The 10,978-nt window shown below is 34.6% G+C and overlaps 1 protein-coding gene across 1 annotated transcript; it reads left to right on the top strand.

Moving 5' to 3' along the window:
- The first annotated feature begins 567 nt into the window (after positions 1-567).
- LOC137406447 (uncharacterized) lies at positions 568-3,156 on the top strand. The gene is made up of 5 exons (XM_068093030.1): positions 568-617; positions 1,440-1,573; positions 1,960-2,082; positions 2,340-2,490; positions 2,823-3,156. The coding sequence occupies exons 1-5, from the start codon at positions 591-593 to the stop codon at positions 3,009-3,011; spliced, it is 624 nt and encodes a 207-aa protein (XP_067949131.1). The 5' UTR covers positions 568-590; the 3' UTR covers positions 3,012-3,156.
- Positions 3,157-10,978: the final 7,822 nt, after the last annotated feature.

Genomic DNA, 10,978 nt, shown 5'->3' with positions numbered 1-10,978 from the left:
TCTATATGTGTAGTATATTTTAAAATACTCTCTATGCATCATATACCCATGCGATGCAAAAGTTACTGCAAAAGTTGTTGAAACCTTTTTGCAGTTGAATAAATATAAGAAATAGAAATAAGGAAAATGCCAAAATGACAACAATATTAGTGTTTGTTAAATATTAACAGTGTAATACTCAAAGCTTATTATGATAGCTTGTAGTTTGTCGCTTGCTAGTATGGAAGCAAATGTTATCTTTATATAGGTGCTAGGTTGACAAGGATGCCTACGCTGAAATTAATGTTTACAATTAGCTGCTGTTGGCAGTGGTATGTTGCTCTATCCATTCTCATCAGTTCATTAAAGATACAGCTAAGAACTCCGCATATTATATAACATGAGATTATCAGCTGAAAGTAGTTATTAAATTAATGTTTCTATATTTAGATATAGAAATCGTCTTCTGTGATATTAATCACAAGTTTTGACACTTTGGTTACCATGGCAATGAAAATCAGTCAAGCTCGGCAGATCGGGCCTATATAAAAGAGAAGATGCACCAGGTTGTACACCATTGTCAGAAGATTGGTTTCAGAGACAAGAACAAGATGAGTTCTTTGCTAGTGAACCTTCTGGTGAGTATTAAACTTTTATTAGTCATCCATAGTTACAACTTATATTAGATTTTACTGAGTGAGATAAATTATATTCTACTGTAAATAACTAAACTGAGACAAGCATTTATCAAAAAAGCAATCATTACTTTATATTGAAATTTTAACCATAAGTTGGAACAATTTAAAAAGTTGCTGACTTGTTACAGGGTGTATCACAACTCTTAGATATCTGGTTTAAGTTTAAACTAGAAGAAAACCTTTATGTCTCAATGTGAAAATTGCTGCTTGATAAATTTTTGTTTTGGTTCATAAAATCATAAGTATGTTGTATGTTTTAATTGATAATACTTCTAGTTTACCTAACTAATTATAAGGATAAATATCATTAGAAACAAATTTATACTTGCGTGAAGTCTATCTTTTGTTAACATATAACAAATAATTACAGATTACGTTATGTTATACTAAAAAAGAGGCCTTGCAGCGATATGAAAGTTTAGAGTAAAGAGTTTCTTAAACATCTAAGAAACAAAATTTTAAAGGATTTCATTGAAGCTCTGCGTTAAGCAGCAAAATATCTCAAAACTACCAAAGTCATGTATATTGATGAGTATTAAGTTAAGTAAAGAGGTAATATACACGACAAACTTTTGATTGATTTCAAATAAAGCTGTTACAATTGAGTAAAAAATAAGTAAAAAAAGGAAATGGTATTAAAAGTTCCAAAATACAAAATAGGCTTTCAAATAAAAAAAGATATAAAAATAAACTAAAAGAACTTTGTGGATAATGATGCCCGTCTTCAGTTATTTTGAGTTGAATTTACACTGTTTGTTTCAGATTTCGAGTTTCTTAGTTGGGCTTTTGGCAGCCCAAGAACTACCCGATGGCGTAACACAGAGTTGTGATCCTAGAATTCTTAGCTGTGAGACGGTTCAGAACCCGACAGATGGTGACCTTTGCAGGTCTGATCGGTAAGGGGTACTTCTATATATTTGAGTATATAGAATACACAGTACCAGAATGTTCTGTATCAGCCGGCAGTACAAGTTAGTAATTAAATTAAAAATTGTTGATATTTCTACTGTTTTTACTATTCAAACAATTAACAATGTTTATAGTTGTTTGCGTTCACAAAATTAGATATTTTTAAACATAATTCATTGATGAATTTTGAACAAGTAGCCTACAATAAAGAAAATTTGAAAGATTTCATGGCAGTCATTGGAGAAAATCATGAGGCTTTTTCAAAACACTTTTTATAACGTAAATTGTTAAAACTGCTAAATTTTATTTAGTTAATTTGAAGAATAGTCTTTCAAATTAAAACAGCTCGTGTATCTAATTCCATTTTTTGCAGACAACCGGTTACTGACAGGCTTGACATCATTCACAGCGCTGAACAAGAAGTCAATCAGGAAGCATCTGTAAACGAAACATTGCACCACCATCTCTCTTTTGGGTTGGAGATTACAAGCCACCCGTAAGCTAACATATGTCATAGTTTGCCGTTTATCACTGTTTATAGTTTATGACTGTTAATAGTTTAACAACTGATTCTGTAGCTGTTGACACTTGGAGACATATTTGAAGATGCTATTTTCCAAGTGTTCTGGCTAATGCTGACTTCAAACACATTCACTTTGAATAAATTGAAGAGACTGATTCTATATTGGCAAGAAATATGAAACTGACTTGTTTGGTAGTCTCTCCATTTCGATATGTCATTGATTCCTACAGCGACTGTCCACTCTTATGCGTCTCTTTGGGATGGCCAACTCTATGCGGAGGATACATATGGTACTATTACAATGGAAATTGGTGGCTCATTTGGCACATTCCAGGTTTTCCATTCAGATGGCGGTGTTGGTGTTCTGAAAGCAGCTGCAGGGTAAGCTAACTCCAAAGCCGCAATCATACAAATAGTCTGCAAGAGTCATAAGTGTAATAAAATTCATTTTCAGATAGGTAATCAGACACAAACTGTAGTTTTATTGACTATCACTGGATAAGAAAAATGGTAGTAGCTACAAAATATTATTACAATTCGAGATTAATGTTAAAAATTAAACTTTGTGAACAACCCTTATTTAATAAAAATCGAATTATTTTTATAGCACTTCGCAAGCTTTTTTTGTAAACTAGACGCTTACTGATTCTAATTATTGCTGCTATATATCTTGATGTTTTTACATAATCATCGTATTCTTTATTTGGTTTTAGCCTCATCATCCGTTTGGCTCGTACCATGGAAGATGCGTTGCTCGAAGACCTAGAATACGATATGTTATTGTCATCGACCTGGCTACAGGAAAATGGAAACTAGTGCCAGTTTCTTTGAACATTGGGTGTAACTGCCGACACCATGGCAACCATGTTCATCCACTTCCTGCAAATGTCCGAAGAAACTAAGAAAATCACTGTCAAAAATGTGAAAACCAGATCTTGATGTTAAAACTCTCTCTTATAATCTTTTGAACTCATTTTAAAGTAGATTTGTCAAACTGAACTTGGAAATAAATAAAGAACCGTGAAACAATTTAAACTATGCACATTCTGCTACAGCATACCAAATAGAGTTACCAAAATATATGTAATCACCTACATTCAAGTACAACAATTACTAAAGGTTTAGGTTTAAAACAACACCAACTCATGCAGAAAGGCACAAACATAGAACTTTAATAGGTTTATTAGAATGATACTGCGCCTCACAAATGGTTATTTATATAGATATAAAATCACATGTTTCAAACATTAAAAAAAATACTGATTGACAATTAATGGATCTTGCTGACACACAGAATAATGAAAACAATATTAGACATAACCAATACACTGTTTGTTGTGCTGAAGTTAAAACTCTCAAGTACTGACTTATATCCACTCAAACAAGTCTTGTTACTCTATCTTCATACAGACACTCAGAGTCATCGTTATTTTATCTAAAACTGATAAACATGATATACTTAATAACACACAGTCTTCTCTAGAACCTCTATTGTGAGTAGTAATATGTGAGTAATTGTGTATCTACAGCTTATAATATTAAGGGTAGATAACTCCTATACATGCAGTTTGATACTAATACACATGGGTAGTTCTAAACATCATTTATCAACAACATCATCAATAAATCATATTATCTACTGAACACTCTCTCACTATCAACATTTACAGAAATAGCAGACTATTTTGTACATTTTACATTATAGTAAAGATAGTATCAGTGTGAACTTATCTTAATATGAGGTTTTGCTTTTAACAGACAATTTCTATCAGGGATTATATACTGATCACAGCAAGCAGCATTTATTATTTAATCACTAGAAGATAATACTATGCTATAAGCACTAATTGTGGTTGACATTTTCTCAGTGTGTGATTTGTTGCCTTCATTCTACTGTATAAAGCATAGAATTTATCTTAACACACACACATATATAACTAGAAACTTTCCTGTCATACAGCCCACGACCAAAGTGATATTGGAAAAAAGAAAGGGTACTGATGGTTGAGAAATGCAATATTAGCAGTCAAATGGCACTGCAGTGCAATAGGATAACTGCAGTGGTAGCTGTAATGTACTGGATGTGGGTGTTATTATATACAACGAAAAGCAATGATGAAAGGAAAAGATTATATGTTTTTATATCTCCCCCTGAAATAGGAGAAATGCAATATTGGCCAGTATTAGAAGTGGACGAGTATAACTGGAGTGGCTCAGAACCTGATCACGTGACTGGGGAATTTTCTGTTTTTGTCTAATATTTAATATATCATGCTAAATCTTACCAACTTTTATGAGATTTTCAATTTTTTTATACATTTCTCTATTTTTCTATACATTTTCCAAATACCTCTCTGTGTACAATAATCTTATGCAAGATTCTGCAACTATTTATGCACATTTTTGCATAATATCCTATCTTATATTTTTTAACAGTATTGGGTTATTAGTAGTGGGTTATTGCAATATTGCTGTGATATAATACAGCATTGTGGCCAGTGTCTAATATTAATCATGATACATGATTAAACGCAACTGGGCATGTGCAAGACATGTGACAAAAACAGAAAGTTCCCTCGTCAAGTGACTAGGTTCTGAGCCACTCCAGTTATACTCGTCCATTAGAAGTAAAATGCACTGATATTAACAGAATAACCAATATTGTTAATATAGTAATACAGTATTAATAGAAAACCAACCACAATTTTGTTTACATTTCAAAACCTCATAGCTAACAATATCAAGAAGTTGTGATATTAATATGGATTTGTAGATAATCTATTTAACAAAACTATTTAGAAAAAATAATAACATTAACATAATACCCATCATCGATGTTGTTAGTGTGACTATAAAGTTTCCAAAATATCAGTTACTTTGAAATTGGCAAAAAAAGAAACAATTTTAGTACTTCTACGTTAATTACAGAAACCTTCAGCAATTCAACAATGCTATAGACTGGTGAAATGTGCACGTTATTCTTTCGTGAAATGTGCACGACTTAATGGTTGTATTCTCTGTCGCTCAGCGTTTCGATTGCCAGTCTTAATTTTGATAAAAGTAAGGTTTAGCAAGAATTAATAACGATTTTTGGCCAAATTAATCTGTGTATTTGTGTATAATCCGTTCAGATGGGTAAGTTTTAAGAATATGTCGACACTTTTCAAAGACTTGGTAATATATTTAAATAGGTTGATATGTGTTTTGTATCATTATTATACTTAAACGACTCTACAGGAAAATGGTTAAATTTGTTGATGAGATTTCGATACAAGGGTTTGCGACGTTGTTGATGAATAATCTTCGTAAGTTGTGTGCACATGCATTTATCATAAAAACTCTCAAACATTCGCTCCGCTCGTTTGGTCGTGGGATTATACATCAATGAATAGGCAATAACTGAGTTAGGAGGAAAAATACATAACTACAAGTAACGGCTTATCTATCTCACACGGCCAGGCACTTCTAGTGGGAGGTGCCACATAATCTAATGTTTTTGTTGACATAAACGACTGAAATGAACTCAATATTGTTTGCATTGACAAGATCTCAAAAAAATAATGCGTCGCGTTTCTGTTTGAAAAGGATAACTCTTGTCTTTTACTTGATGCGCTCAGTTGTGGTTTGTATATTATGTAGAACTTGTGAAGCAAGCAGAGGTTGCAATGTTTTGTTGCTGCATGGCTGGGCATTTGCTATTATCTTCTAGTTAATACTATACCCTACAAAAACAGGCTTTTATAACACTAAAAGATTATCAAGACAACTATAAAAAAAACACCCATCAAACGAGTTCATTAATTCCACCGAGTCTTTATTATTAAAATACTAGTCCATGCCCAACCACACAGCAACAAAAAAATGCTGCAGCTCAGTATACCTTTTTTGGCTAATTCTACAAAATATGCAAACCACAACTGAGCACATTAAATAAAAGGCAAGAGTTATCCTGTTCTTGCTAACATGAAATGTGTTATCTTCTTGGAATCACCTAAATGCAAAAGCATTATCGAATCCTTTCTAGTCATGTAAGTTGATGAAAAAGATTAAGTCATATGCTGCTCGTCATCAGTAGAGGTCAGCAGCCTAAAAGTCTATTTGTCAATATTTGTCCCCCAGTAGAGTTCAGCACAAAACAGAATTGCAGTGTATTTTTCTTACCTGTATTATCATTATTTTACTACACGGAAGTTTTGTTTTACTTTCATGTTTTAAGGGTTTTTGTGAGCATTTAGTAATACTAACTGTGCAAGTACATAAGTATAAGCATGCATAGTAGTTTGTAATTAGTTTTCCGCTCCTGTCAAATTTAAGGTCACAGCCTATCTTCTCACCAGGCTGTGTTCCAAAAAACCATACTCGATGTTGACTGTTGAGTTATCGCTGTTTTTAATGGGTGTTATCCTCTCCTGATTAGAATTTCTGAAGGATAGAGAAGCTAACTTCTAAAAGGTGGATAGTTGGACGCAATCTCATTTTTTTATACTTATGAATAAATAATTCTGGCCAGTGTATAATTTAATATTCTTTTAATAAGCAAAATGACAGTACAGCTTTTACTTGAGTTGTTATATGGGAGTGCATTTTTATATCATGTTTTATACACAAAACGCGGGTAAAAACGACAAAGACATTTTAGTAAATTTTGAATTTTTTTATTTGTTATGAGAATTGTTTGGATTATTTGGGATGCATCTAAAATTAAAACATTTTCTGAAAGCTATATTGTTTTTACAAACTGCGTGGTTCCCTTGCCACTAGATTCTGACATGTCCAGCCAAGATCACAGCACCATTTGTTTGTGCAACAATGCCTCTGCTAGCAGTTAGTTTCATAAATAAAATGTTGGTGACCAGTAGAACTTTATCAAATTAAAAAATAAACACTTATATTTAGATTAAAAGTTGCATATACTACTTTTAGAATTTAGTCAGATAGAAACCTGTTTAGCATATATTTGCTGGTCTTTGTAGTTATTACATCTTTACCAGTGACAGAATCTTACACATATTTACTATATAAACGGCAATCGTTGTCTGTGTGTGTGATTGAGTGTCCGCGTTATAGAGTACCATACTTTTCGGACTATTACCCGCTATTAGGTATCTTGGGCGCATTAACGGGAATCTCCGGTTAATACACGCCTCTATTATACATAACCTAATCATCATCGTTTTTACACGGAACATGTCATATCGGGTTAGCGCGCCTCTTTACGGCGTCCAACAACATTGGTGCATTTGAAACAGCAAAATTGCTGTCGTGTTAGAAAGCGCCGTCCTGAGTTCGGCGGCCTATACAGCTATACAAATGTACTAATCATTAAATAAATTAAATTAATGAATAGTAATTTACATGCGATTAATATTTACTGCCAACGTGTACCGAAAAGGTCACGCGAACGTTGGTTTCTTGCGGCCACTGGAAAACGCAGTTCTCACCTATTACATTTTTACATAAAAAAGGTAAGTATTCCTTAATCAATGTTGTATTGTCTATGAATTGCCACACTTCCACTACATAAAACTTTCACTTGCGTCCGTGTACAAATTTAGCTATCGGCCTACTGCCAGCCATTTTGCCGGTATTGCTTAATATGTATACGATATTTTTTCAATTTCGAACTCCATCTATAACGTTTGTTTTGGTTATATATTTCATTTTGCCAACATGTTAACAAGCACTGCTATGCGAAAAATTCATTGTATCTATACTTTGTGCATTTTAATTATCTGTGTAATCACAAAAATCTGAAATGGCTATAGTGTCATCAACATAGGTAGTTATTTGTTTTTTAACTCGGACGCATTTAATGAACTTGCACAAAAAATTTTCGTTTTTAAGTTGGATATTCTCAAACGAAGATTTAAAATTAAATTTTAGGCTAATTTTATAGAGAAATTCTTGGACAACACTGTCACTACTATAAAAGTCTTAAAGATGGTTGGTTATGTTGTCAACGAATAATAAAATTCAGTTGCTAGCAATTGCTGAGAAAGTGGCAAAAATGTGTTTACTGCGATCGACCATGGAAAGCGCATGAATGAGTCTACTTCAGTGAAAGGGTTGAAAACGTTGAATTTGCCACTGTTTGTGATAGTAAACATGTTCATTTCCTTCCGCAGCTGAGTTACTTTTACTTTTTTTCCAGCTACAAGTACTACAGATCTACAGCTACTACAGAACTTGCACGGGCACGCCGAGCGTTGCGATAGGCGACGGTGAGAAGAATGCGAGCAGTGTATATTACAAAAAAAGCACAACATCTCATTCAATTTTAGAAATGCTTGAAGCAGTGCAATGCCTTTCAAAAAGCCTACCGCCCAAACGCAAGAACAGATTGATTTCCGTAGAGAAAGAGACCGAATTCGCAAAGCAGCAGCTAGACGAGCAGAAACTGCAGAGCAAACGAAGCTACGCCCACAACGAAGCGGAACTGCTACTGCATCTGCTAGAAGTGCAGAAACTGCAGAGCAAACACAGCTACGCCTACAACGAAACAGAATAGCAGCTGCTCAAAGAGCAGAAACCGCTGAACAAACACAGGTACATCGAGAGCAGGCCAGAATAGATGCTGCAGCCGCTAGAAGTGCAGAGACTACTGAACCGACTCAGCAGCGACTCAAACGGCTCAGAGCAGCCGCTACATCGGCCAGACGTGCGGAAACCTCCAAGCAGATGCAGCGGCGACAAGAACATGATGCACTAGCTACAGCAACTGCTACCAGGCGCCGTGTATGGACAGAAAACTTTGCACTTGACTACAGTCCTGCAACATAGTATAGGGCCGAATTTTTCTATGGGACGAATGTCCAAAAATGCTCCAGATGTAATGCGTTACGTTGGAAAGGCGAGAGGGCCATATATATAGTTTATATAGTAGATTTTATTGATAATAAATTTTATCAACACTACCACATTACTGCTGCACAGTTTGTATACACCATGCCAAAACACAGGCTATAGACGAAGAACTGGTGAGTCATGATTAGTGTTTCAAGCATGTAGAAGTCTCAATTCAATAAATGCTGGTGATAGCTAAGCAGTGCAATAGAAAAATATTTTCTATAATTTCTTAAAGTATGTAAAACTTTTCAATACTGCCAGTTTGAATAACGTCAGTTTGCCTAGCAATGTCAATTTCGTTATCAGTTCTGTGTACAAAATCAGGACAATTCCGATTTGAGTGGTTCGAGACTGATGCATCGTAGACTAGCTGTAAAACACATTGCATATTTCCATTGGTCTCTTTAACATTATTGACATGTAGGACTGCATATGTGTATGCAGTCAGATCAGCACAAAAATTTCAGTAGATTGCATATTTGGAGTTGTTTTACAATATGAAAGACAACTCTCAATAAAACTTGCATATTTTGAGTTGTTTTACAGTATGAAAGACAACTCTCAATAAAACTATTGCTTTGCGTAAATCTGTTCCCGAACACGGGTAATGCAGCTAGTGAAGTATAAATTGAACTTGTAGTTTAAAACTTATAATGTCTATTGTCTTTAGTAAAATAATACATACTATTGTATTTCTAATAGAGTGACCACTAGATGCAAGTTTTTTAATATTTTTGCATTTGCTTATGCCAATAAAATGCTATGTTAACTAAATGCCGTATTAATGCAATGGAATGTTGTGCAATGCTGTGCCAAGCAGAGCTATGTTAGCTCACAACAATATTAAAACAACGCTGTGTTAATGCATTTCTATGTTGCTGTAATGATATGCTGACACTGTTTTATGCAAACTGAAAGAGAAATTGTTTCTGAGAAACTAAAATATTTGTAACAAGTTTTTTCTGCTAGCCATGTCACTCATCGCTGTTCTTACAATGTATGTTAAGACTAAATGAATGCACAGCCTTGCTTGGGTAATAAAAAAGTATTTGTGCAGAAAGTTTGTTTTTATTTAACATATACAACATTTACTATTCTCACTTTTAAACTTAAAATCATGAGAAAATTTTGTTTGTGCAGTTCAAATGAATTAAGAGAAAAAATAACCAACTGTAAATAAAACTGCTGGTTCTCTTTACTCTCCACAAGAATCAATACACAGAGTGTATGAACCACAAGAATATATATTTGAGCATTATATGAAGTAAATGTGGATTTCCAGCAAGCCATTTTTTGGAATCAACTCCCTAGGTCTATTAAAGACATAAAGAAGGTGGCCAGTTTCAAAAGAGAACTCAGGTTGTAATTGTTAACATATGAATAAAACCGATGACGACAAGCCCCACGCCACGACTAGCTATGCTAATGTGTATTATGGGTTTCATCATCCTCCAGCTTTTTTCTTTTGCTCAACTAATTTTGTTGATGAAAATAAATCACAAATCACAAATCAAATGTGTGTGCATACCATAAACAATTATGCAGAGAGACTTTACTAGCTCTGCTGAATCGATGGTAGCAAGATCTTTATATATTAATTGAGTGCGATAGGTTCTGCCCCTTTTTTATCGCTGCACGCATTTTCTATTTATTGTGTAGCTCAGCATGCTGAGCTAACTCACCAGTGGCCGATTCTCCTACTGTGATAACGAGACTTAGCCTGGCAACGGTGTCGGTCAAAGATTGGTCTGGCTGGCCCTAGTCATAGCAATTTGCAGTTACACTTTCCCTGCCTCCGGTGGAGGCTTTGAAAGCTGTCTACTCAGCTGGGGAGGCAAGAGTAGCTGTGACTAGAGCTGGTGCTGTCTGGCTCTATACACGAGGCGCCGAACCTCCAACTCGTCAAAATTATGGTCATCTCCTTTGAAAAGATAAGTTTAAATCAGGCTAGTCGTTTGGAGGGCCAAGGCCTGCCAATGTTGGCTGTCTTTTAACAACTGGTGAGCTCTTTTCTCCCGCCGGT

Source organism: Watersipora subatra, chromosome 10, assembly GCF_963576615.1.
Source record: "Watersipora subatra chromosome 10, tzWatSuba1.1, whole genome shotgun sequence".
Classification (NCBI taxonomy): domain Eukaryota; kingdom Metazoa; phylum Bryozoa; class Gymnolaemata; order Cheilostomatida; family Watersiporidae; genus Watersipora; species Watersipora subatra.
The sequence above is the reverse complement of the archived record's forward strand: the minus strand, read 5'-3'. Positions and strand labels throughout refer to the sequence as shown.